The sequence below is a fragment of the Melozone crissalis genome, unplaced genomic scaffold, assembly GCF_028551555.1.
Source record: "Melozone crissalis strain CALT ecotype California unplaced genomic scaffold, PUWL_Pcris_2 ptg000652l_1, whole genome shotgun sequence".
NCBI classification, from domain to species: Eukaryota; Metazoa; Chordata; class Aves; order Passeriformes; family Passerellidae; genus Melozone; species Melozone crissalis.
Window position 1 is genome coordinate 1 of NW_026536324.1, and position 27993 is coordinate 27993.

A 27993-nucleotide genomic window follows, 5' to 3' on the forward strand; every position below is an offset into this window, starting at 1 on the left:
GTGGGATTTTTGCAGGATTTTCCACGATTTTTTCCACGATTTTTGTGGGATTTTCCAGGATTTTTTCCAGGATTTTTTTCACGATTTTTTCCACGATTTTTGTGGGAATTTTCCCAGGATTTTAGGTGGGATTTTCCCACATTTTTGCCCCCCAAAAATCCCATTTTGGATGTTTTTCCCCCCGCAGGTACCTGGAGGAGCTGGGTTACCCCGACACCGTCCTGGACATGAGGTCCTGGCCGCTCCCATCATCCCAAATTTGGGATTTTTTAGGGGATTTTTCTGGGATTTTCTGTGGTATTTTTCCAGGATTTTTGCAGAATTTTTTGTGGAGATTTTTCCCAGATGTTTATGGCATTTTCCCAGGATTTTTGTGAGCATTTTTTTGCGTGATTTTTGTGGAATTTTTGCAGGATTTTTGCAGAATTTTTGCGGGATTTTTCCAGGGTTTTTATGGGATTTTTGTGGGGATTTTTCCAGGCTCTCTGTGAGATTTTTCCACGATTTCCAGTGGTTTTGCGGGGATTTTTTGCAGGATTTTTCCAGGACTTTTTTCAGGGATTTTTTGTAGCATTTTTCCAGGACCTTTTGTAGGATTTCTGTGGGCTTTTTCCAGGATTTTTCCGGGATTTTTTCCACGATTTTTGTAGGGATTTGTTCAGGATTTTTTGGGGGATTTTTGTGGGACTTTTTCAGGATTTTGGGGGGGATTTTCCCAGGAATTTTTGCAGGGTATTTTCAGGATTTTAGGTGGGATTTTCCCACAATTTCCTCCTAAAAATCTCATTTTTTCTGGATCTTCCCCCGCAGGTACCTGGAGGAGCTGGGTTACCCCGACACCATCCTGGACATGAGGTCCTGGCCGCTCCCATCATCCCAAATTTGGGGATTTTTTTAGGGGATGTTTTTGGGATTTTTCCAGGATTTTTTGTGCAATTTTTCCCAGGGTTTTTCCAAGATTTTAGGGGGGATTTTCCCACAATTTCCTCCCTAGAAATCTCATTTTTTCTGGATTTTCCCCCCGCAGGTACCTGGAGGAGCTGGGTTACAGCGACACCATCCTGGACATGCGCTCGCGGCGGCTGCGGGCGCTGCTGGGCCGGAGCCCCCCCGGCCTTCCAGAACTTTCCGCGGGAATTCCCCCAGGAATTTCGGGAATTTCGGGAATTCCGGGAATTCCCGGGGCCCCCCCCAGCCCCGAGAGCCCCCCCAGCCCCTCCCCCAGCCCGGGCACGGAGTCGCTGCTGCTGCGCAGGATCGAGGAGCAGATCCAGAGGTTGGGGAGAAATCCCGGGAATTAATTTGGGGATTTTTGTGGGAATTTTGGGGGGTTTTTAATGGGATTTTGGGGGTTTTTTGTGGGAATTTTGGGGTTTTTTGGTGGGAATTTTGGGGGGTTTTTAATGGGATTTTGGGGGGGGGGTTTTGTGGGATTTTGGGGGTTTTTGTGGGATTTTGGGGTTTTTTGTGGGAATTTGGGGGTTTTTGTGCGAATTTTGGGGTTTTTTGTGGGATTTTGGGGATTTTTGTGGGAATTTTGGGTTTTTTTGTGGGAATTTTGGGGTTTATTTGTGGGAATTTGGGAGTTTTTTATGGATTTTTGGGGGTTTTTTGTGGGATTTTTGGGGGGGTTTTTTGTGCGAATTTTGGGTTTTTAATGGAATTTTGGGATTTTTGTGGGAATTTTGGGTTTTTTTAATGGGATTTTGGGGGGGGGTTGTGGATTTTGGGGATTTTTGTGGGAATTTTGGGGTTTTTTGTGGGATTTTGGGGTTTTTTGTGGGATTTTGGGGATTTTTGTGGGAATTTTGGGGTTTTTTGGTGGGAATTTTGGGGGGTTTTTAACGGCATTTTTGGGTGTTTTTTGTGGGAATTTTGGGGTTGGTGGAATTTTGGGGGGTTTTTAATGGAATTTTGGGGTTTTTTGTGGGAATTTTGGGGTTTTTTTAATGGGATTTTGGGGGGGGGTTTGTGGGATTTTGGGGATTTTTGTGGGATTTTGGGGATTTTTGTGGGAATTTTGGGGTTTTTTGTGGGAATTTTGGGGGTTTTTTAATGGGATTTTGGGGGTTCATTTAATGGGATTTTGGGTTTTGTGCGAATTTTGGGGTTTTTTTGTGGGATTTTGGGGGGGTTTTTTAATGGGATTTTGGGTTTTTTAATGGGATATTTGGGGTTTATTTGTGGGAATTTTGGGGTTTTTTTGTGGGAATTTAGGGTTTTTAATGGAAATTTTGGGGTTTGTGGGAATTTTGGGGTTTTTTGGTGGAATTTTGGGGTTTTTTATGGGAATTTTGGGGTTTTTTGTAGGAATTTTGGGGGTTTTTTGTGAGAATTTTTGGGGTTTTTTATGGGAATTTTGGGGTTTTTTATGGAATTTTGGGGTTTATTTGTGGGAATTTTGGGGTTTTTTATGGGATTTTTGGGGGGTTTTTTGTAGGAATTTTGGGGTTTTTTTGTGCGAATTTTGGGGTTTTTGTGGGAATTTTGGGGATTTTTGTGGGAATTTTGGGGGGTTTTTGTGGATTTTGGGGTTTTTTGTGGGAATTTGGGGGTTTTTGTGCGAATTTTGGGGTTTTTTGTGGGATTTTGGGATTTTTGTGGGAATTTTGGGTTTTTTTGTGGGAATTTTGGGGTTTATTTGTGGGAATTTGGGAGTTTTTTATGGGATTTTTGGGGGTTTTTTGTGGGATTTTTGGGGGGGTTTTTTGTGCGAATTTTGGGGTTTTAATGGGAATTTTGGGGATTTTTGTGGGAATTTTGGGGTTTTTGTGGGATTTTGGGGATTTTTGTGGGAATTTTGGGTTTTTTTGTGGGAATTTGGGGGTTTTTTGTGGGAATTTTGGGGGTTTTTTAATGGGATTTTGGGGGTTTTTTGTGGGAATTTTGGGGTTTTTTAATGGGATTTTGGGGGGGTTTTTAATGGGATTTTGGGGGTTTTTTGTGGAATTTTGGGGTTTTTTTAATGGGATTTTGGGGGGGGTTTGTGGGATTTTGGGGATTTTTGTGGGAATTTGGGGGGTTTTTGTGGGAATTTGGGGGTTTTTTGTGGGAATTTTGGGGGTTTTTTAATGGGATTTTGGGGGTTCATTTAATGGGATTTTGGGTTTTTTTGTGGGAATTTTGGGGTTTTTTTGTGGGATTTTGGGGGGTTTTTTAATGGATTTTGGGTTTTTTTATGGGATTTTTGGGGTTTATTTGTGGGAATTTTGGGTTTTTTTGTGGGAATTTTAGGGTTTTTAATGGAAATTTTGGGGTTTGTGGGAATTGTAGGGTTTTTTGGTGGGAATTTTGGGGTTTATTTGTGGGAATTTGGGAGTTTTTTATGGGATTTTTGGGGGTTTTTAGTGGGATTTTTGGGGGTTTTTTTTGTGGGAATTTTGGGGATTTTTAGTGGGATTTTGGGGGTTTTTTTGTGGGAATTTTGGGTTTTTTAGTGGGATTTTTGGGGGTTTTTTGTGGGAATTTTGGGGTTTTTTAGTGGGAATTTTGGGGATTTTTAGTGGGATTTTTGGGGTTTTTTTTGTGGGAATTTTGGGCTGAATTTTTGGGGGTATTGTTTGAGGGATTTGGGGTTTTTAAGGGGATTTTGGGGGCATTTTTAGGGGGATTTTTTGGGAATTTTTGGGGATTTTTAGGGAATTTGGGGGGGATTTTGGGGGAGATTTGGGATGTTTTGGGAATTTTGGGGGCAAATTCCAGGGATTTTAGGAATTTTGGGAGTTTTATTTGTGGGATTTGGGAATTTCAGGGCATTTTGGGATGTTTTTGTTGTGGGGTTTGGGGTTTTTTAAGGAATTTAGCAGGGTTGGGGGCAATTTTTTGGGTTTTTTTTAGTGGGATTCTGGGGTTTTTAGGACAATTTGGGGCATTTTTTTGGTTTTTTGGGGAATTTTGGGAGTTTTTTAGGGAATTTATGGAGAATTTAGAAGTTTTTGCTAATTTTTGGGGGAGATTTTTCAGGAATTTTTTAGGAATTTTAGAGGTTATTTTGGTGATTTTTTTGGTTTTGTAAGGGAATTTTTGGGGGGCTTGGGGGGTTTTTAGAGAATTTGGGGGGGATTTTTGGGGATTTGGGATTTTTAGAGGATTTTGGGGGTTATTCTGCTGGGATTTGGGGATTTTAGAGAATTGGGGGGACTTTTAGGGAATTTTGGGTTTTTTATGGAAATTTGGGGGTATTTTTAGGGAATTTTTGGTGGGAATTTTGGGGGGCTTTGAGAGTATTTTTAGAATTTAGGAGGGGATTTTGGAGGGGTTTTGGGGGATTTTTAGAAAACTTTGGGGAGAATTTTTTGGGGATTTTTTGGTGGAATTTTGGGGCTTCTTACGAATTTGTGGGGGATTGGGGGAGTTTTGGGGCAGTTTTCGGATTTTTGGGGCTTTTTGTGGAATTTCGGGTTTTGGAAGAATTTTTGGGATTTCTCATGGGGGATTTTAGGATTCTCCTCATAAGATTCTCAAATTTTCACCATTTTTGGGTCGTTTTTAATGGGATTTTTTGTGGGTTTTTTCCCATTTTCTTCCCTTTTTTTGAATTTTTTTCCCCATTTTTTGGGATTTTCCCCCCAGGAACGCCGGGAAGGAGCCGCAGGCCGGGCTCAGCCCCTCCCCCCCCGAGGATGACAGCGATGAGGAAGAGGAGCCCGAGAGCCCCTCCCCCACCCCCGCCCGCAGGAGGGGAAAGGTCGGGACCCAAAATCGGAAATTTGGGAAATTGTGGGGCATTTTAGGGAATTTTGGGGGGTTTGGGACGATTTTTGGGAGATTTTTAGGGGTTGGGGGGATTTTGGGGGTGTTTTTAGGGGATTTGGGGGGGGGTTGGGAGGGATTTTGGGGGATTTTTGGAGGGGTTTTAGGGATTTTTAGGGGATTTTGGGAGATTTTTGAGGGATTTCAGAGGATTTTTTTGGACCTTAGAGGACTTGGGGGGGGGTTTTAAGGAATTTTTGGGGATTTTTTTGGGAGTTTTTTGGGAATCCTAGGACACCTGAGATTTTTAGGATTTTAGGGGGTTTTAATGGAATTTTAGGGGGATTTTTAGGGGATTTTTGGAGAATTTTTTGGAGAAGTTTGAGGGGTTTTAGGGAAATTTTGACTTTAGGAAATTTTTGAAGGGAGGAGTTTTGGGGGATTTTTAGGAGAATTTGGAGGGATTTTAGGGGATTTTCAGAGTATTTTAAGAGAATTTTTTAGGGGAATTAAGGGAATTTTAAGGGGATTTTAATGTAACTTTTAGGGAATTTTGGGGAATATTTAGAGGGTTGTGGGGATTTAGGAGGATTTTGGGAGATTTTTTCTTTGTTTTTGTCCTTCTTTGTCCCTTTTTCTGTTTTGGTTTTTTTTTCTCCTTTTTTGTCCCTTTTCTTTCTCTTTTTTTCTCCCTTTTTTGTTCCATTTTTGTCCCTTTTCTCCTCCCTTCTCCTCCCTTATCTTCCCTTTTTCCATCTTTTTTTTTAAATCCCTTTTTTGTTTCATTTTTCTCCCATTTTCTCCCTTTTTTCTCCCTTTTTTCCTCTTTTTTTAAATCCCTTTTTCACCCTTTTTCTCTCTTTTAAATCCCTTTTTTGTCTGTTTTTTCTTCTGTTTTTTGTCCCATTTTATCCCTTTTTTCTCCAGTTTTTTTCCCTTTTTTCTCCTTTTTTTAATCTCTTTTTCCTTCTTTTTTATCCTCTTCTCTCCCGTTTTTGTCCCTTTTTTCTCCCATTTTTCTCCCTTTTTTTCTCTTTTTTGCCCCTTTTTTCTCCAATTTTTCTCCAATTTTTCTCCCTTTTCTATCCCTTTGCCCCCTTTTTTTTAATCCCTTTTTTCTCCTGTTTTTTGTCCCATTTTCTCCCTTTTCACTCCAGTTTTTCTCCCCTTTTTCCTCTTTACTTAAATCCCTTTTTCCTTCTTTTTTCTCCTTTTTTCTCTTTGTCTCTCCCATTTTTTGTCCCTTTTTTCTCCTTTTTTCGTCCCTTTTTCCGTCCCGTTTTTGTCCCCCCCTGAGCCCGGTGTCCCCTTTGTCCCCAGGGTGTCCCCAAGGTCCCCGAGGAGGAGGAGGATGAGGATGAAGATGAGGAGGATTCCGAGGACGCCCTGGGGGAGTTCGACTTCCTGGGGACACCTGGGGACACCTTGGGGACACCTGGGGACATCAGGGGTGAGCTGGGGACACCTGGGGACACCTTGGGGACACCTGGGGACATCAGGGGTGAGCTGGGGACACCTGGGGACACCTTGGGGACACCTGGGGACATCAGGGGTGAGCTTGGGGACACCTGGGGACACCTTGGGGACACCTTGGGGACACCTGGGGACATCAGGGGTGAGCTTGGGGACACCTGGGGACACCTTGGGGACACCTTGGGGACACCTGGGGACATCAGGGGTGAGGACAGGGGACACCTGGGGACACTTTGGGGACACCTGGGGACATCAGGGGTGAGCTTGGGGACACCTTGGGGACACCTTGGGGACACTTTGGGAACATTTGGGGACACCTGGGGACATCAGGGCTGAGCTTGGGGACACCTGGGGACACCTTGGGGACACCTGGGGACACCTGGGGACATCAGGGGTGAGGACAGGGGACACCTGGGGACACCTTGGGGACACCTGGGGACATCAGGGGTGAGCTTGGGGACACCTGGGGACACCTTGGGGACACCTGGGGACACCTGGGGACATCAGGGGGTGAGCTGGGGACACCTGGGGACACCTTGGGGACACTTTGGGGACATTTGGGGACACCTGGGGACATCAGGGGTGAGCTGGGGACACCTGGGGACACCTTGGGGACACCTTGGGGACACTTTGGGGACACCTGGGGACATCAGGGGTGAGGACAGGGACACCTGGCGTGAGCTTGGGGACACCTTGGGGACACTTTGGGGACATTTGGGGACATCAGAGACACCTTGGGGACACCTTGGGGACACCTTGGGGACATCAGGGGTGAGGACAGGGACACCTGGGGACACCTTGGGGACACCTTGGGGACACTTTGGGGACATTTGGGGACATCAGAGACACCTTGGGGACACCTGGGGACATCAGAGGTGAGCTTGGGGACACACTGGGGACACTTCGGGGACACCTGGGGACACTTTGGGGACATCAGAGACACCTTGGGGACATTTGGGACATTTGGGGACATTAGGGGGGGGGACAGGGACACCTTGGGGACACTTTGGGGACACCTGGGGACACTTTGGGGACATCAGAGACACCTTGGGGACATTTGGGGACATTGGGGGGGGGGGACAGGGACACCTTGGGGACATTTGGGGACATTTGGGGACATCAGGGGTGAGGACAGGGACACCTGGGGACACCTTGGGGACACCTTGGGGACATTTGGGGACATTTGGGGACATCAGGGGTGAGGACAGGGACACCTGGGGACACCTTGGGGACACCTTGGGGACATTTGGGGACACCTTGGGGACATTTGGGGACACCTGGGGACATCAGAGGTGAGCTCAGGGACACTTTGGGGACATTTGGGGACATGTCCTGACCCCTCCTGCCCCCCTTTGTCACAGAGAGCCACCGGTGCCACCTGCGGGACGGGGACCTCGGGCCACCGCGGCCACCTGAAGGTGAGGACACGTCTGTCACCTGTGTCACCTGTGTCACCTGTGTGTCACCTGTGTGTCATCTGTGTCACCTGTGTCACCTGTGTCACTGTCACCTGTGTCACCTGTGTGTCATCTGTGTCACCTGTGTCACCTGTGTCACCTGTGTCACTGTCACCTGTGTGTCATCTGTGTCACCTGTGTCACCTGTGTCACTGTCACCTGTGTCACCTGTGTGTCATCTGTGTCACCTGTGTCACCTGTGTCACTTGTGTGTCACCTGTGTCACCTGGGTGTCACCTGTGTCACTTCAGTGTCACCTGTGTCACCTGTGTCACCTGTGTGTCATCTGTGTCACTGTCACCTGTGTCACCTGTGTGTCATCTGTGTCACTTCAGTGTCACCTGTGTCACCTGTGTGTCACCTGTGTCACCTGTGTGTCACTTCAGTGTCACTTGTGTGTCACCTGTGTCACCTGTGTGTCACCTGTGTCACTTCAGTGTCACCTGGGTGTCACCTGTGTCACTGTGTGTCACCTGTGTCACTGTCACCTGTGTGTCACCTCAGTGTCACCTCAGTGTCACTTGTGTCACCGGGGGGGTCCCTGTGTCCCCAAGACCACCCCAATGTCCCTGTCCCCATTGTCCTCTCTGTCCCCTGGGTGTCCCCACTGTCCCCAAGGCCACCCTGATGTCCCCATTGTCCCCTGGGTGTCCCCCAGGCCACCCCAGTGTCCCTGTCCCCACTGCCCCCATTGTCCCCTGTGTCCCCAGGGTGTCCCCATTGTCCCCAGGACCACCACGGTGTCACTGTCCCCTCTGTCCCCTCTGTCCCCAGGGTCCCTGGGTGTCCCCATTGTCCCCTCTGTCCCCTCTGTCCCCAGGGTCCCTGGGTGTCCCCATTGTCCCCACTGTCCCCATTGTCCCCAGGGTCCCTGGGTGTCCCCATTGTCCCCTCTGTCCCCACTGTCCCCAGGGTCCCTGGGTGTCCCCATTGTCCCCTCTGTCCCCACTGTCCCCAGGGTCCCTGGGTGTCCCCATTGTCCCCATTGTCCCCATTGTCCCCAGGGTCCCTGGGTGTCCCCATTGTCCCCACTGTCCCCATTGTCCCCAGGGTCCCTGGGTGTCCCCATTGTCCCCATTGTCCCCATTGTCCCCAGGGTCCCTGGGTGTCCCCATTGTCCCCATTGTCCCCATTGTCCCCACTGTCCCCAGGGTCCCTGGGTGTCCCCATTGTCCCCATTGTCCCCATTGTCCCCAGGGTCCCTGGGTGTCCCCACTGTCCCCTCTGTCCCCATTGTCCCCATTGTCCCCAGGGTCCCTGGGTGTCCCCATTGTCCCCATTGTCCCCTCTGTCCCCAGGGTCCCTGGGTGTCCCCATTGTCCCCATTGTCCCCACTGTCCCCAGGGTCCCTGGGTGTCCCCCCGGCCGAGGCGCTGGCCCTGGACGGCCTCGGGGACCTGGCGGAGCTGACGGTGACAAACGACGACGACGGCGGTGACGTGAGTGACACCTGTGCCACCTCTGAGTGTCCCCAGTGCCACCTCTGAGTGTCCCCAGTGCCACCTCTGAGCGTCCCCAATGCCACCCCTGCCTGTCCCCAGTGTCCCCAGTGCCACCTCTGAATGTCCTGAATGTCCCCAATGCCACCTGTGCCTGTGCCCAGTGTCCCCAATGCCACCTCTGAATGTCCCCAGTGTCCCCAGTACCACTTCTGAATGTCCCCAATGCCACCCCTACCTGTCCCCAGTGTCCCCAGTGCCACCTCTGCCTGTCCTTAATGTCCCCAATGCCACCTCTGCCTGTCTTCAGTGTCCCCAATGCCACCCGTGCCTGTCCTCAGTGTCCCCAAGGGCCACCTGACCCTGCCCTGAATGTCCCCACGTGCCACCATGGCCCTGGTGCCCCATCCCTGTGTCCCTAGAGTGTCCCCAAGTGCCACCATATCCCAATGTCCCCAAGTGTCCCCGTGTCCCCAGGTGGCGTCGCCGTCCCCGCGGCGCAGCTGGAGCCGCGCCTGACATCAGTGTCCCCAATTCCCGATGTCCCCAAATGCCACCACTCCCTTGTTTCTACACATATCCCAATGTCCCCAAGTGCCACCGCGTGTCCCCAAATGCCACCATGTCCCCAGGTGCCGTTGCTGTCCCCGCGGCGCAGCTGGAGCTGTCCCCAAGTCCCCATGTCCCCAAGTGCCACCATATCCCAATGTCCCCAAGTGTCCCCAAGTGTCCCCAAAGTGCCACCGCATGTCCCCAAGTGCCACCCTGGTGTCCCCAGGTGGCGTCGCCGTCCCCGCGGCGCAGCTGGAGCCGCACCTGACATCAATGTCCCCGTGTCCCAGTGTCCCCAAGTGCCACCATGTCCCAGTGTCCCCAAGTGTCCCCAAGTGTCCCCATGTCCCCCCAGGTGACGTCGCCGTCCCCGCGGCGCAGCTGGAGCCGCGCCTGACATCAATGAATGTCCCCATGTCCCCAATTCCCAATGTCCCCAAGCGCCACCATATCCCAATATCCCCATACCCCAGTGTCCCCAGAGTGTCCCCAGAGTGTCCCCAAGTGTCCCCAAGTGTCCCCATGTCCCCCCAGGTGGCGTCGCCGTCCCCGCGGCGCAGCTGGAGCCCGCGCCTGACATCAGTGTCCCCAATTCCCGATGTCCCCAAGTGCCACCATATCCCAATATCCCCATACCCCAGTGTCCCCAAGTGTCCCCACGTGTCCCCAGAGTGTCCCCAAGTGTCCCCATGTCCCCCCAGGTGGCGTCGCCGTCCCCACGGCGCAGCTGGAGCCGCGCCTGACATCAATGAATGTCCCCATGTCCCCAATTCCCAATGTCCCCAAACGCCACCATATCCCAATATCCCCATACCCCAGTGTCCCCAAGTGTCCCCACGTGTCCCCAAGTGTCCCCATGTCCCCCCAGGTGGCGTCGCCGTCCCCGCGGCGCAGCTGGAGCCCGCGCCTGACATCAATGTCCCTGTGTCCCAGTGTCCCCAAGTGCCACCATATCCCAATATCCCCATACCCCAGTGTCCCCAAGTGTCCCCAAGTGTCCCCAAGTGTCCCCAAGTGTCCCCATGTCCCCCCCAGGTGGCGTCGCCGTCCCCGCGGCGCAGCTGGAGCCCGCGCCTGACATCAATGTCCCCGTGTCCCAGTGTCCCCAAGTGCCACCATGTCCCAGTGTCCCCACGTGTCCCCAAGTGTCCCCAAGTGTCCCCAAGTGTCCCCATGTCCCCCCAGGTGGCGTCGCCGTCCCCGCGGCGCAGCTGGAGCCCGCGCCTGACGCTGCGCAGCCACTACGACGCCGTGCGGGCGCTGGCCTTTGTCCCTTGTCACCCGGCGCTGGTGACGGCGTCCGAGGACGCCACGCTCAAGCTCTGGAACCTGCAGAAGCCGCTCGTCCCCAAGAGGTGCGTGACAGACGGTGACAGCGGGTGACAGCGGGTGACAATGGGGGTGGCGGCGGCGATGACGTCGCCCTTTGTCGCCGTTTGTCACCGGCTTTGTCGCCGTTGTCCCCTCAGGAGCGCGGCGCTGGACGTGGAGCCGGTGTACGCCTTCCGCGGGCACAGGTTTGGCACTTTGTCACCTCGCTGTCGCCTTCGTTGTCACCTCAGTGTCGCCACATTGTCGCCACATTGTCGCCTCTTTGTCACCTTGGCGTCACCTCTGTGTCGCCTGGCTGTCACCTGGCTGTGGTTGTATTGGGATTTCTGTCCCTTTGTCACCATCCCAGGAGCCCAGGAGGTGACTGCGGTGACACCGGTGACATTGGTGACACCGGTGCGATTTCTGTCACTCAGGGGCCCCGTGCTGAGAGTGACACAGGTGACACAGGCGGTGACACCGGTGACATCGGTGCCACCAGCGTCATTTCTGTCACTCAGGCGCCCTGTGCTGGCAGTGACACCAGGTGGCACCGGTGACACAGGTGACATTGGTGACACCGGTGCGATTTCTGTCACCCAGGGGCCCCGTGCTGGCGGTGGCGGTGGCGCCGGGTGACACGGGAGGTGACACCGGTGACATCGGTGGCACCGGGCTGTGCTGCAGTGCCGGGGTGGACGCTCGGATTCGCTGCTGGCGCCTCCCGGGGCTGGACAGCGACCCCTACGACGGCTACGGTGGGTGTGGTGGCACCTGGGGACACCGGGGACACTGGGGACATCGGGGACATTGGGGACATCGGGGACATTGGGGACACTGGGGACACCTGGGGATGTTGGGGTGTGGTGGCACCTGGGGACACTGGGGACATCGGGGACATCGGGGACATTGGGGACATTGGGGACACCCGGGGATATTGGGGTGTGGTGGCACCTGGGGACACTGGGGACATCGGGGACATTGGGGACACACGGGGATATTGGGGTGTGGTGGCACCTGGGGACACTGGGGACATCGGGGACATCGGGGACATCGGGGACATTGGGGACATTGGGGACACCTGGGGATATTGGGGTGTGGTGGCACCTGGGGACACCGGGGACATCGGGGACATCAGGGACATCGGGGACATTGGGGACATTGGGGACACCTGGGGATATTGGGGTGTGGTGGCACCTGGGGACATCGGGGACATCGGGGACATCGGGGACATTGGGGACACCCGGGGATATTGGGGTGTGGTGGCACCTGGGGACACCGGGGACATCGGGGACATCGGGGACATTGGGGACACCCGGGGATATTGGGGTGTGGTGGCACCTGGGGACATCGGGGACATCGGGGACATTGGGGACACCTGGGGATATTGGGGTGTGGTGGCACTTGGGGACATTGGGGACATTGGGGACACCTGGGGACATTGGGGTGTGGTGGCACCTGGGGACACTTGGGGACATCGGGGACATTGGGGACACCCGGGGATATTGGGGTGTGGTGGCACCTGGGGACATCGGGGACACTTGGGGACATCGGGGACATCAGGGACATTGGGGACATTGGGGACACCTGGGGATATTGGGGACACCTGGGGATATTGGGGTGTGGTGGCACTTGGGGACATCGGGGACACTTGGGGACATTGGGGACATTGGGGACACACGGGGATATTGGGGTGTGGTGGCACCTGGGGACACTTGGGGACATCGGGGACATTGGGGACACCTGGGGATATTGGGGTGTGGTGGCACCTGGGGACACTGGGGACATCGGGGACATTGGGGACATTGGGGACACCCGGGGATATTGGGGTGTGGTGGCACCTGGGGACATCGGGGACACTTGGGGACATCGGGGACATTGGGGACATCAGGGACATTGGGGACATTGGGGACACCCGGGGATATTGGGGTGTGGTGGCACCTGGGGACACTGGGGACATCGGGGACATCGGGGACATTGGGGACACTGGGGACACCTGGGGATATTGGGGTGTGGTGGCACTTGGGGACATCGGGGACAGCGGGGACATGGGGGACAGCGGGGCTGGGGTGGCACTTGGGGATATTGGGGACACTGGGGACATCAGGATCATCGGGGGTGTGGTGGCACTTAGGGACAGCAGGGGATATTGAGCTGTGGTGGCGCTTGGGGACATTGGGGACACCTGGGGACATTGGGGACACCTGGGGATACTGGGGTGTGGTGGCACTTGGGGACAGCAGGGACATTGGGGACAGCGGGGATGCGGTGGCACTCAGGGACACTTGGGGACATTGGGGCTGGGGTGGCACTTGGGGACATTGGGGGCATCAGGGATATTGGGGATATTGCGGTGTGGTGGCACTTGGGGACAGCTGGGGACATCGGGGCTATGGTGGCACTCGGGGACATTGAGGACCTCGGGGGTGTGGTGGCACTTGGGGACATGGGGGCATTGGGGCTGTGGTGGCACTTGGGGACACGGGGACACCTGGGGATATTAGGGACACTTGGGGACATGGGGGCACTGGCGTGTGGTGGCACTCGGGGACATGGGGACAGTGCTGTCCCCAATGTCCCCAATCCCCACAATGTCCCCAACGATGTCCCCAGACCCGCGGGTGCTCCGGGGGTTCCTCGATGGCCACAGTGGCACTTGGGGACATGGGGACAATGCCACCCCCCAATATCCCCAACACTCCCAATGTCCACAAATGTCCCCAATGTCCCCAATCCCCCCAATGTCCCCAATCCCCCCAATGTCCCCAATGTCCCCAATGTCCCCAATCCCCCCAATGTCCCCAATCCCCCGTGTCCCCCATCCCCCCAATGTCCCCAATCCCCCCAATGTCCCCAATGTCCCCCAATGTCCCCAATCCCCCCAATCCCCCCAATGTCCCCAGTGTCCCCAGTGTCCCCAGTGTCCCCTCAATGTCCCCCGGCTGTCCCCAGACCCGCGGGTGCTCCGGGGGTTCCTCGATGGTCACTCTGACGCCGTCTGGGCGCTGGCCTTCGATGTCACCGGGCGCCACCTGGCCTCGTGCTCGGCCGATGGCACCGTGCGCCTCTGGGACCCCCGCGGGGACAGCGGGGACAGCAACGGTGACAATGCCACCGCGGCGGGGACCTGCCTGAGCGTGCTGGACGGGCACAAAGGTGAGCACTGGGGACACTGGGGACACACCTGGGGACACACCTGGGGACACTGGGGACACATTTGGGGGCAATGGGGACACACCTGGGGACACACCTGGGGACATTTGGGGACACACACACACACACACACACCTGGCGTCACGCTCGGCCGATGGCACCGTGCGCCTCTGGGAGCCCCGCGGGGACAGCGGTGTCACCAATGCCACCAATGAGGGTGGCACCGTGACAGGGACCTGCCTGAGCGTGCTGGACGGGCACAAAGGTGAGCACTGGGGACACCTGGGGACACTGGGGACACACCTGGGGGGACACATCTGGGGGGGACACACCTGCACATGTGTCACACCTGTCCCTGTTTCAGATCACGGTGTCCCCACGTCGGTGGCGTTTGTCCCCAGGTGTGTCACACCTGTTTCTCACCTGTTGGTTTCAGATCACGGTGTCCCCACGTCAGTGGTGTTTGTCCCCAGGTGTCACACGCACCTGTCCCCTTACCTGTTTGTTTCAGATCATGGTGTCCCCACGTCGGTGGCCTTTGTCCCCAGCTGTGTCACACCCAGTGTCACACCTGCACAGGTGTCACACCTGTCCCTGTTTCAGATCACGGTGTCCCCACGTCGGTGGCGTTTGTCCCCAGCTGTGTCACACCCAGTGTCACACCTGCACAGGTGTCACACCTGTCCCTGTTTCAGATCACGGTGTCCCCACGTCGGTGGCGTTTGTCCCCAGTGTCACACCTGTCCCTCACCTGTCCCTGTTTCAGATCACGGTGTCCCCACGTCGGTGGCGTTTGTCCCCAGTGTCACACCTGTCCCTCACCTGTCCCTGTTTCAGATCACGGTGTCCCCACGTCGGTGGCCTTTGTCCCCTCCCAGCCCGCCCAGCTCGTGGCCGGGTTCCGCTCCGGTGCCACCGTCCTCTACGACCTCGAGGCCACCAAGGCCACCCTGGTGTCCCCAAACGGCGGTGAGTGACACCCCCCATCACGTCCCCAATGTCCCCACGGGTCACCTGAGATCACCTGAACACCCCCGATGTCCCCAGGGTCCCCAAGGGTCACCTGAATCCCCCCGATGTCCCCAAGGGCCACTTAACCCCCTCAAGGTCCCTAAAGGTCACCTGTGGCCACCAGAGATCACCTGAACCCCCCCAAGGGTCACCTGGACATCCCCTGATGTCCCCAAGGTCCCCAAGGGTCACCTGAACCTCTCCAAATGTCCCCAAGGGCCACCTGGGGCCACCTGAACCTACTCAATGTCTCCAAGGGTGACCTGAGATCACCTGGGGCCACCTGAACCCCCCCAAGGTCCCCAAGGGTCACCTGGACATCCCCTGATGTCCCCAAGGTCCCCAAGGGCCACCTGAACCCCCTCAAGGTCCCTAAGGGCCACCTGGGGCCACCTGAGATCACGTGAACCCCTCTGATGTCCCCAAGGGTCACCTGAGATCACCTGAGGTCACCTGAACTCCTCCAAATGTCCCCAAGGGCCACCTGAACCCCCTGCCCGTGTCCCCAAGGGTCACGTGAGCCACCCCCCAATGTCCCCAAGGGTCACCTGGGGCCACCTGAACACCCTCAGTGTCCCCAAGGGTCACCTGAGATCACCTGGAGCCACCTGGGGGCCACCTGAGCCACCTCCCAATGTCCCCGCAGGTGGCCGTGCCCAGGTGAACCAGGTGGTCGCTCTGGGTGTCCCCAGGTGTCCCCAGTGTCCCCAATGTCCCCAATGTCCCCAATGTCCCCGCAGGTGGCCGTGCCCAGGTGAACCAGGTGGTCGCTCTGGGTGTCCCCAGGTGTCCCCAATGTCCCCAGTGTCCCCAATGTCCCCAATGTCCCCGCAGGTGGCCGTGCCCAGGTGAACCAGGTGGTCACTCTGGGTGTCCCCAGTGTCCCCAGTGTCCCCAATGTCCCCAATGTCCCCAATGTCCCCGCAGGTGGCCGTGCCCAGGTGAACCAGGTGGTCGCTCTGGGTGTCCCCAGTGTCCCCAATGTCCCCAATGTCCCCAATGTCCCCAGGTGTCCCCAATGTGTCCCCAGTGTCCCCAATGTCCCCAATGTCCCCGCAGGTGGCCGTGCCCAGGTGAACCAGGTGGTCGCTCTGAGTGTCCCCAGGTGTCCCCAGTGTCCCCAATGTCCCCAATGTCCCCAATGTCCCCAATGTGTCCCCAATGTCCCCAGGTGTCCCCAGGTGTCCCCAATGTCCCCAATGTCCCCGCAGGTGGCCGTGCCCAGGTGAACCAGGTGGTCGCTCACCCCCAGGTGTCCCCAGTGTCCCCAATGTCCCCAATGTCCCCAATGTCCCCGCAGGTGGCCGTGCCCAGGTGAACCAGGTGGTCGCTCTGGGTGTCCCCAGGTGTCCCCAGTGTCCCCAATGTCCCCAATGTCCCCAATGTCCCCGCAGGTGGCCGTGCCCAGGTGAACCAGGTGGTCGCTCTGGGTGTCCCCAGGTGTCCCCAGTGTCCCCAATGTCCCCAATGTCCCCAATGTCCCCGCAGGTGGCCGTGCCCAGGTGAACCAGGTGGTCGCTCTGGGTGTCCCCAGGTGTCCCCAATGTCCCCAATGTCCCCAATGTCCCCGCAGGTGGCCGTGCCCAGGTGAACCAGGTGGTCGCTCACCCCTCGCAGCCGCTGACCATCACGGCCAGCGACGACCGCGCCATCCGCTACCTGGACAACCGCACAGGTGAGTAATGAGGGGGTAATTAGGGGTAATTAGGGTCATTAGGGGTCATCAAGGGGTCATTAAAGCATACTTAGGGTAATTAAGGGGTAATTAGGGTAATTATTGCCCATTAGAGGGTAATTATACGGTCGTTAGGAGGTAATTAGGGGGTCATTAGGGGTCATCAAGGGGTCATTAAAGCATACTTAGGGTAATTAAGGGGTAATTAGGGTAATTATTGCCCATTAGAGGGTAGTTATGGAGTCGTTAGGGGGTAATTAGGGGTCATTAGGGGTCATTAGGGGTCATCAAGGGGTCATTAAAGCATACTTAGGGTAATTAAGGGGTAATTAGGGTAATAATTACCCATTAGAGGGTAATTATACGGTCATTAGGGGGTAATTACGGGGTCATTAGGGGTCATCAAGGGGTCATTAGGGGTCATCAAGGGGTCATTAAAGCATACTTAGGGTAATTAAGGGGTAATTAGGGTAATAATTACCCATTAGAGGGTAGTTATGGAGTCGTTAGGGGGTAATTAGGGGTCATTAGGGGTAATTGTGGGTGTCATTAGGGGGTAATTAGGAGTCATCAAGGGGTCATTAAAGCATACTTAGGGTAATTAGGGGTAATTATTGCCCATTGGAGGGTAATTATGGAGTCATTAGGGGGCAATTAGGGGATAATTAGGGGTCATTAGGGGTAATTGTGGGGGGTCATTGGGGTAATGAGTGGGTAATTAGGGGGACATGAGGATCATTAGAGGGTAATTGGGAGGTCATTAGAGAGTCATTAGGATCATGGGGGGTCATTAAGGGGTAATTAGGGGTCATTAGGGGTAATTGTGGGGTCATTAGGGGGTCATTAGGGGTCATGAGGGGGTAATTAGGGCCAGTAGGGAATTAGGGGGTCGTTAAGGGTCATTATGGGTAATTGGGGGTCATTAGGGAAAATTAGCTGTAATTAGGGGTAATTAGCTGTCATTAGTGGTAATTAGGTGTAATTAGCTGTCATTAGGGGCAATTAGGTGTAATTCGGGGTAATTAGGTGTCATTATGGGTAATTAGGTGTAATTAGGTGTAATTAGCTGTCATTATGGGTAATTGGGGGTCATTAGGGGTAATTAGCTGTCATTGGGGTAATTAGGTGTAATAAGGGGTAATTGGGGGTCATTAGGGGCAATTAGGTGTAATCAGGGGTAATTAGCTGTCATTGGGGTAATTAGGTGTAATTAGGTGTAATTAGCTGTCATTAGGGGCAGTTAGGTGTAATCAGGGGTGATTAGCTGTCATTAGGGGCAATTAGGTGTAATTAGGGGTAATTAGCTGTCATTAGGGGCAGTTAGGTGTAATCAGGGGTGATTAGCTGTCATTAGGGGCAATTAGGTGTAATTAGCTGTCATTAGGGGTCATTAGGGGTAATTAGGTGTCATTATGGGTAATTAGGTGCAATTACGGGTGATTAGCTGTCATTAGGAGCAATTAGGTGTAATCAGGGGTAATTAGGTGTCATTATGGGTAATTAGGTGCAATTACGGGTAATTAGCTGTCATTAGGAGCAATTAGGTGTAATCAGGGGTAATTAGGTGTCATTATGGGTAATTAGGTGCAATTATGGGTAATTAGCTGTCATTATGGGTAATTAGGTGTAGTTACGGGTAATTAGGTGTCATTAGGAGCAATTAGGTGTAATCAGGGGTAATTAGCTGTCATTAGGGTAATTAGGTGCAATCAGGGGTAATTAGGTGCAATCAGGGGTAATTAGCTGTCATTAGGGTAATTAGGTGCAATCAGGGGTAATTAGGTGTCATTATGGGTAATTAGGTGCAATCAGGGGTAATTAGCTGTCGTTAGGGTAATTAGGTGCAATCAGGGGTGATTAGCCGCCGTTCGGGGTCATTGTGGGCAATGACTCTGTGTTGCCATGGTAACCCCGCTGGCCCCGCCCCCTCCCCAGGTGAGGTCGTGCACTCCATGGTCGCTCACCTGGACGCCGTCACCTGCCTGGCCCTGGACCCCGGCGGAGCCTTCCTGCTGTCCGGCAGTGAGTGACCACGGGGTGACCGCTGACCAACGGGTGACCACTGACCAGTGGGTGACCACTGAGTGACCACGGGGTGACCGCTGACCAACGGGTGACCACTGACCAGTGGGTGACCACTGAGTGACCACGGGGTGACCGCTGACCAACGGGTGACCGATGGGTGACCACTGCAGTGACCACGGGGTGACCGCTGACCAACGGGTGACCGATGGGTGACCACTGCAGTGACCACTGACCAGCGGGTGACCACTGAGTGACCACTGACCAATGGGTGACCACTGACCAGTGGGTGACCGATGGGTGACCACGGGGTGACCGCTGACCAATGGGTGACCGATGGGTGACCACTGCAGTGACCACTGACCAGCGGGTGACCACTGAGTGACCGCTGACCAACGGGTGACCACTGACCAACGGGTGACCACTGAGTGACCACGGGGTGACCGCTGACCAACGGGTGACCACTGACCAATGGGTGACCACTGCAGTGACCACTGACCAGTGGGTGACCACTGAGTGACCACTGACCAACGGGGGACCACTGACCAACGGGTGACCAACGGGTGACCACTGAGTGACCACTGACCAATGGGTGACCAATGGGGGACCACTGACCAATGGGTGCTGAGTGACCACTGAGTGACCAATGGGTGACTATTGAGTGATCAATGGGTGACCAATGGGTGACTATTGAGTGACCACTGACTGCTGAGTGACCACTGACTGACCAATGGGTGGCCAATGGGTGACCAATGGGTGACTATTGAGTGACCACTGACTGCTGAGTGACCACTGACTGACCAATGAGTGACCAATGGGTGACCAATGAGTGACCAATGGGTGACCAATGGGTGGCCAATGAGTGACTATTGAGTGACCACTGAGTACTGAGTGACCAATGAGTGACCAATGAGTGACCAATGGGTGACCAATGAGTGATTATTGAGTGACCACTGAGTACTGACTGACCAATGAGTGACCGATGAGTGACCAATGGGTGACCAATGAGTGATTATTGAGTGACCACTGAGTACTGAGTGACCAATGAGTGACCAATGAGTGACCAATGGGTGACCAATGAGTGACTATTGAGTGACCACTGAGTACTGACTGACCAATGAGTGACCAATGAGTGACCAATGAGAAACTGCTGAGTGACCAATGAGTGACCCTGAGTGACCACTGTCATTGTCACCTGTCCCAGTGTCCCCAGGTGTGTCTGCGCGTGTCCAGGTGTGTCCCCAGGTGTGTCACCCCTCTGTCCTCTCTGTCCCCAGGTCACGACTGCTCCCTGCGCCTGTGGCACCTGTCGGAGCACACCTGTGTGCAGGAGCTGTCCCTCACCTGTGTGACCACACCTGTGTCCCTTTGTGTCCCTCACCTGTGTCCCCTCACCTGTGTGTCACCTGTGTCCCCCCCAGGTCACGACTGCTCCCTGCGCCTGTGGCACCTGTCGGAGCACACCTGTGTGCAGGAGCTGTCCCTCACCTGTGTCCCTTTGTCACCTTTGTGTCCCCCCAGGTCACGACTGTTCCCTGTGGCTCTGGCACCTGTCTGACCACACCTGTGTGCAGGAGTTACCTGTGTCCCCTGTGTCACCTGTGTGTCACCTGTGTCCCCCCCAGGTCACGACTGTTCCCTGCGCCTCTGGCACCTGTCGGAGCACACCTGTGTGCAGGAGTTACCTGTGTCCCCTGTGTCACCTGTCCCTCACCTGTGTCCCCTCTCTGTCCCCAGGTCACGACTGTTCCCTGTGCCTGTGGCACCTGTCGGAGCACACCTGTGTGCAGGAGCTGTCCCTCACCTGTGTCCCCTCTCTGTCCCCAGGTCACGACTGTTCCCTGCGCCTGTGGCACCTGTCGGAGCACACCTGTGTGCAGGAGTTACCTGTGTCCCCTGTGTCCCCTGTGTCACCTGTGTCCCCTCTCTGTCCCCAGGTCACGACTGTTCCCTGCGCCTGTGGCACCTGTCGGAGCACACCTGTGTGCAGGAGCTGTCCCTCACCTGTGTCCCCTGTGTCACCTGTCCCTCACCTGTGTCCCCTCTCTGTCCCCAGGTCACGACTGCTCCCTGCGCCTGTGGCACCTGTCGGAGCACACCTGTGTGCAGGAGTTACCTGTGTCCCCTGTGTCACCTGTCCCTCACCTGTGTCCCCTCTCTGTCCCCAGGTCACGACTGTTCCCTCCGCCTGTGGCACCTGTCGGAGCACACCTGTGTGCAGGAGCTGTCCCTCACCTGTGTGACCACACCTGTGTCCCTTTGTGTCCCTCACCTGTGTCCCCTCACCTGTGTCCCCTCTCTGTCCCCAGGTCACGACTGTTCCCTGCGCCTGTGGCACCTGTCGGAGCACACCTGTGTGCAGGAGCTGTCCCTCACCTGTGTCCCCTGTGTCCCCTGTGTCACCTGTCCCCTCTCTGTCCCCAGGTCACGACTGCTCCCTGCGCCTGTGGCACCTGTCGGAGCACACCTGTGTGCAGGAGTTACCTGTGTCCCCTGTGTCACCTGTCCCCTCTCTGTCCCCAGGTCACGACTGTTCCCTGCGCCTGTGGCACCTGTCGGAGCACACCTGTGTGCAGGAGCTGTCCCTCACCTGTGTCCCCTCTGTGTCCCCAGGTCACGACTGTTCCCTGCGCCTGTGGCACCTGTCGGAGCACACCTGTGTGCAGGAGTTACCTGTGTCCCCTGTGTCCCCTGTGTCACCTGTCCCCTCTGTGTCCCCAGGTCACGACTGTTCCCTGCGCCTGTGGCACCTGTCGGAGCACACCTGTGTGCAGGAGCTGTCCCTCACCTGTGTCCCCTCTCTGTCCCCAGGTCACGACTGTTCCCTGCGCCTGTGGCACCTGTCGGAGCACACCTGTGTGCAGGAGCTGTCCCTCACCTGTGTCCCCTGTGTCACCTGTGTCCCCTCTGTGTCCCCAGGTCACGACTGTTCCCTGCGCCTGTGGCACCTGTCGGAGCACACCTGTGTGCAGGAGCTCCCCGCCCATCGCCGCAAGCACCACGAGGCCGTGCTGGCCGTGGCCTTCCACCCGCGCCGCGCCCTCAGCGCCAGCGCCGGCGCCGACGCCCTGGCCAAGGTGTTCGTCTGACACACCTGGGCACACACCTGGGCACACCTGGGAACTCACCTGGGCACACCTGGTGGCACCTGGGCGCAACTGGAGACAGCTGGGGACAGGTGGGAACTCACCTGGTGGCACCTGGAGACACATCTGGGGACAGCTGGACACACCTGGTGGCACCTGGGGACACCTGGGGACAGCTGGACGCACCTGGTGGCACCTGGAGAGCCGATCAGGAGGTGGTGCTGTTCGTTTTTCTGTGGGCTGGTGGCACCTGGTGGCACCTGTCACTTCCCCCAGACCGGAGTGACACCTGGGCACACCTGGGGACACACCTGGGCACACCTGGTGGCACCTGGGGACAGTTCCAGGACAGGATAGGAGGTGGCACCGTTTGTCACTCCCTTTGTTGGTGGCACCTGTGGCGCCCTCTGTCACCTCCCCTAGACCGGAGTGACACCTGGGCACACCTGGGCACTCACCTGGGGACAGCTGGACACACCTGGACGCACCTGGACGCACCTGGTGGCACCTGGGGACAACGCCAGGAGAGGACAGGACGTTGTGGCAGAGTGTCAGTGGCACCTGGTGGCACCTGGGCACACCTGGTGGCATCTGGACACACCTGGTGAACCTGAGAACCTGATCAGGAGGTGGCGCCGTTGGTTTCTCCGTGTGTTGGTGGCACCTGTGGTGGCACTGTCACCTCCCCCTGCCCACAGGCCAGGTGTGACACACCTGAGGTGACACCTGGGCACACCTGGGCACCTCATTACGGACCAGGAACAGGACAGGAGGTGGCACCACTGCGACGTCGTTCATTTCTCTGTCTGTTGGTGGCACCTGGTGGCACCAGGGACCAGGTGAGGGCACACCTGGGCACAGCATAGGAAGGGGACAGGAGGTGGCACTGAGGTGACATCGGTCATTTCTGTGTGCTGGTGGCACCTGGACAGGTGAGGTGGCACCTGGACATACCTGGAGGCACCTGGGCGCACCTGGTGGCACCTGGACACACCTGAGGTGGTACCTGGGCAGGTTTGGTGGCACCTGGGCCACACCTGGGCAGGTTTGGTGGCACCTGGGCCACACCTGGCGGCACCTGGACACATCTGGTGGCACCTGGGCACACCTGAGGTGGCATCTGGGCACACCTGGACAGGTTTGGTGGCACCTGGACAGGTTTGGTGGCACCTGGGCACACCTGGTGGCACCTGCCATTGTCACCTGTCCCCAGGGGCTGAAGGGCTCTGTCCCCTCCCCCCCCCCCTTAAATTTAGGACAAATTTGGGGGAATTTTTCCCCCAAATTTTTGGGATTTTTTTCCCAATTTTTAGGAATTTTCCCCCCAATTTTTTCATATTTTCCTCCATCAGAAAAATCCCAAATTTGGGGGATTTTTTTTCCCTCCAGGTAAATCCCAAATTTTAGGGATTTTTTCCCCCAAAATTTTTAGAATTTTTTCCCCTATGTAAATCCCAAATTTTAGGGATTTTCCCCAAATTTTTACAATTTTTTCCCTGTCTAAATCCTAAATTTTAGGGATTTTTTCCCCCAAATTTTTACAATTTTTCCCCCTAAATCCCAAATTTTAGGGATTTTTCCCACCAATTTTTTCTATTTTCCCTCATATAAATAAATCCCAAGTTTTGGGGATTTTTTTCCTTCTAGATAAATCCCAAATTTTAGGGTTTTCCCCCAATTTTTAAGATTTTTTTTCCCTGGATAAATCCCAAATTTTAGCGATTCTCCCCTCCATTTTTCAGGATTTTTCCCCCCAGTTTTTGAGATTTTTTTTTTTTCCCAATTTTTGGGATTTCCCCCTAAATTTTGGGAATTTTTTCTCCTCCAAATTTTGGGATTTTCCTCCCAATTTTTAGGATTTTCCCCCCATTTTTTGGGATTTTTTCCCCCTAAATTATAAGGATTTTTTTTCCCTCCAAATTTTGGAATTTTCTCCCCTAAATTTTGGGATTTTTCTCTCCAAATTTTAGGGTTTCCTTCCCCTAATTTTGGGGTTTCCCCCCACCCCAATTTTTTTATTTTTTCACCTTATTTTGGGATTTTTTCCCCCTCCAAATTTTGGGATCTTTCCCCCCAATTTTTGGGATTTTTCCCTCCCCAATTCTGGGATTTTTCCCTCCCCAATTTTTGGGATTTTCCCCCCAAATTCTAGGATTTTTCCTTCCCCAAATTTTGGGATTTTCTGCCCTAATTTTTGGGATTTTTCCCTCCAAATTTTGGGATCCTTCCCCCCAATTTTTGGGATTTTTCCCCTCCAAATTTTGGAATTTTCCCCTCCCCAACTTTTGGGATTTTCTCCCCTAATTTTTGGGATTTTCCCCTCCAAATTTTGGGATCTTTCCCCCCAATTTTTGGGATTTTTCCCTCCCCAATTTTGGAATTTTTCCCTCCCCAATTTTTGGGACTTTTCCCCCAATTTTTTTTAATTTTTTCCCCAATTTTTGGGATTTTCCCCCTTTGTAAATTTTGTACAGCCGAAAACTCCCCCAAATCCCCTAAAAATTCCCCAAATTCCTTTTGAAATTCCCCAAAATCCCCTGAAATTCCCCCAAACCTGCCCCCCCCGGGGGCTGTCAGCGCTGCCTTATCACCGTGTGATAATCGGGGAGCCCCAAAATTCCCCAAATTCCCCCCAAAAATCCCCGGAATCGCCCGAAATTCCCCTTTTTTCACGGAATTTTCTTGGATATTTATTTGGTGTTTTTTGGGGTTTTTTGGGGATTTGGGGGTGGGGGAGGGGCGGCAATAAAAGATTTTGGCAAAAACTGCGGTGGCCACGGGGGGGGGGGGAGGGGAGGGGGCAAAAATGGGGCAAAAATGGGAAAAATGGGGCAAAAATGGAACTAAAAGGGACATTTCCAGTGTCACCATCCCCCCCATTGTCCCCAAATCCCCTGAATTGTCCCCAAATTCCCCCAAATTGTCCCTAAATCCCCTCTCGGTGTCCCCAAATTCCTTTGAATTGTCCCCAAATCCCTTCCATTGACCCCAAATGCCCCTAATTGTCCCCAAATCCCTACCATTGTCCCCAAATCCCCTCTCAGTGTCCCCAAATTCCTCTGAATTGTCCCCAAATTCCCTCAGTGTCCCCAAATTCCATCATTGTACCCAAATTCCCCCCCATTGTACCCAAATTGTCCCCAAATCCCCCCACTGTACCCAAATTCCCCCAAATTGTCCCCAAATTCCTCAGAATTGTCCCCAAATTCCCCCAAATTGTCCCCAAATTCCCCCAAATTGTCCCCAAATTCCTCAGAATTGTCCCCAAATTGTCCCCAAATTCCCCCAAATTGTCCCCAAATCCCTCCCATTGTCCCCAAATGTCCCAAATTGTCCCCAAATCCCCTCATTGTCCCCAAATCCCCCCATTGTACCCAAATTGTCCCCAAATTCCCCCAGATTGTCCCCAAATCTCTCCCATTGTCCCCAAATGTCCCAAATTGTTCCCAAATCCCCTCATTGTCCCCAAATGTCCCAAATTGTCCCCAAATCCCTCCCATTGTCCCCAAATGTCCCAAATTGTTCCCAAATCCCCTCATTGTCCCCAAATCCCCCAAATTCTCCCCAAATGCTCCCATTGTCCCCAAGTCCCCCAAACTGTCCCCAAATTCACCCCCCCCCCCCCATTGTCACTTCCTGTCACCCGTGGGACCCCCCCCTGTGTGTTGGGGACATTGGGGGACACCTGGGGACATTGGGAGGGCCACAGGGAGGTGGCACTGGGGACACTTGGGGACATTGGGAGGGGCACAGGGAGGTGGCACTGGGGACACCTGGGGACATTGGGAGGGGCACAGGGAGGTGGCACTGGGGACACTTGGGGACATTGGGAGGGGCACAGGGAGGTGGCACTTGGGGACATTGGGGGGCACAGGGAGGTGGCACTTGGGGACACTTGGGGACATTGGGGGGCACAGGCACTTGGGGACACCTGGGGACATTGGGGGGGCACAGGGAGGTGGCACTGGGGACACTTGGGGACATTGGGAGGGGCACAGGGAGGTGGCACTTGGGGACACCTGGGGACATTGGGGGGGGCACAGGGAGGTGGCACTGGGGACACTTGGGGACATTGGGAGGGGCACAGGGAGGTGGCACTGGGGACACTTGGGGACATTGGGGGGGCACAGGGAGGTGGCACTGGGGACACTTGGGGACATTGGGAGGGGCACAGGGAGGTGGCACTGGGGACACCTGGGGACATTGGGAGGGCCACAGGGAGGTGGCACTTGGGGACACCAACTTCAATGGGGATAACCAGGATGGGGACAGGGACTGGGTTGGGGACACCATGGGGACAGGGACACCATGGGGACATCAACTGGGACAGGGACACTGTGGGGACAGGGGCACCATGGGGACACCATGGGGACAGGGCCACCAAGTGGGACAGGGACACCAAAGGGGACACCGTGGGGACAGGAACTGGGACAGGGACAATGTGGGGACACCACGGGGACATTAACTGGGACAGGGACACCATGGGGACACCATGGGGACACCATGGGGACAGGGACTGTGGGTTGGGGACAGCACCAGGACAGGGCCACCAACTGGGACAGGGACATCATGGGGACACCGACTTCAATGGAGACAACCAGGATGGGGACAGGAACTGGGTTGGGGACACCAAAGGGGACACAAACTGGGACAGGGACACCATGGGGACACCATGGGGACACCGACTTCAATTGTGACAACTGGGATGGGAACAGGGACCAGGATGGGGACACCATGGGGACAGGACCTGGAATGGGGACACCAATGGGGACAGGGACACTGTGGGGACAGGGACTGGGATGGGGACATGGTGGGGACAGGAACTGGGATGGTGACACTGTGGAGACACCAGCTGGGACAGGGACAGGAACTGGGACAGGGACAAGAACCAGAATGGGGACACCGATTTCAGTGGGGACAAGAATTGGGATGGGGACAGGAACCAGAATGGGGACACCGATTTCAGTGGGGACAAGAACCACGATGGGGACAGGGATGGTGACAGGAACAGGGACACAAACTGGGACATGAACTGGGACAGGGACATGATGGGGACACCGACTTCAATGGGGACAGGAACTGGGACGGGGACAAGAACCAAGACAGGGACGTGATGGGGACACGGACTGGGATGGGGACCGGAATTAGGATTGGGGACACAAACTGGGACAGGAACAGGAACTGGGACAGGGACAAAGACCAGGATGGGGACAGGAACTAAAATGGGGACAGAACCGGACTGGGACAGGGACGTGATGGGGACAAGGACTTGGGACAGGGACTGGGATGGGGACACGATGGGGACAAGAAATGCAATGGGGACAAGAACTGGGACAGGGACACGATGGGGACACAGAATTTGATGGGGACAAGGACTGGGACAGGGACCTGAACCAGGACTGGGGACACAAACTGGGATGGGGACACGATGGGGACATGAGCGGGGACAGGGACATGAAGGTGACGTGAACTGGGACAGGGACAAGAACCAGGACAGGGACAAAGACCAGGATGGGGACAGGGACTGGGGACACAAACTGGCATGGGGACATGATGGGGACACCATGGGGGACAAGAACCAGGATGGGGACAACACCCTGGAGGGGACACCACACCGTCCCCATCCTGTCCCCAACTGTCCCCAGCTGTCCCCAAGGTGTTTCCGCTGTCCCAGCTGTCCCAAGCTGTCCCCAAGGTGTCCCCGTTGTCCCCAAGGTGTCCCCAGGCTGTCCCCGCACTGTCCCCACGTTGTCCCCAAGGTGTCCCCGTTGTCCCCACGTTGTCCCCGCTGTCCCCGGGGTGTCACACGCCGGCCGCGGGCCGCGCATGCGCAGCCAGCAGCAGCCGCAGGGGCGTGGCCGCGCTGTCGCTGTCGCCGTCGCTGTCGCTGCCCCGGTCCGGCCGCACCATCCGGTCGTGCTGCAGGCTGAAACGGCGCGCGCGCCGGCTGCGGACCGGTACGGACCGGTATAAACCGGTATGGACTGGTATAAACCAGTATAAACCAGTATGGACCGGTATGGACCGGTATAAACCAGTATGGACCGGTATGGACCGGTATGGACCGGTATGGACTGGTATAAACCAGTATGGACCGGTATGGACCGGTATGGACCGGTATA

General features: G+C 55.1%; 1 protein-coding gene and 2 long non-coding RNA genes across 3 annotated transcripts; 2 read left to right on the forward strand and 1 right to left on the reverse strand.

Moving 5' to 3' along the window:
• The first annotated feature begins 1215 nt into the window (after window positions 1-1215).
• LOC128950484 (uncharacterized) lies at window positions 1216-6109 on the forward strand. Its single transcript, XR_008484364.1, has 3 exons — window positions 1216-1276; window positions 4573-4687; window positions 6013-6109. It is a non-coding gene; the product is annotated as an uncharacterized LOC128950484 (long non-coding RNA).
• A 4677-nt stretch (window positions 6110-10786) lies between these two features.
• LOC128950481 (striatin-4-like) lies at window positions 10787-21900 on the forward strand. Its single transcript, XM_054295358.1, has 8 exons — window positions 10787-10968; window positions 11083-11130; window positions 11528-11682; window positions 13877-14034; window positions 14881-15046; window positions 16662-16763; window positions 18699-18785; window positions 21705-21900. The coding sequence occupies exons 1-8, from the start codon at window positions 10787-10789 to the stop codon at window positions 21872-21874; spliced, it is 1068 nt and encodes a 355-aa protein (XP_054151333.1). The 3' UTR covers window positions 21875-21900.
• A 97-nt stretch (window positions 21901-21997) lies between these two features.
• On the reverse strand, window positions 21998-23279 carry LOC128950483 (uncharacterized). Its single transcript, XR_008484363.1, has 5 exons — window positions 23022-23279; window positions 22970-22991; window positions 22723-22815; window positions 22370-22462; window positions 21998-22017 (listed from the first exon to the last, which is right to left on the reverse strand). It is a non-coding gene; the product is annotated as an uncharacterized LOC128950483 (long non-coding RNA).
• Window positions 23280-27993: the final 4714 nt, after the last annotated feature.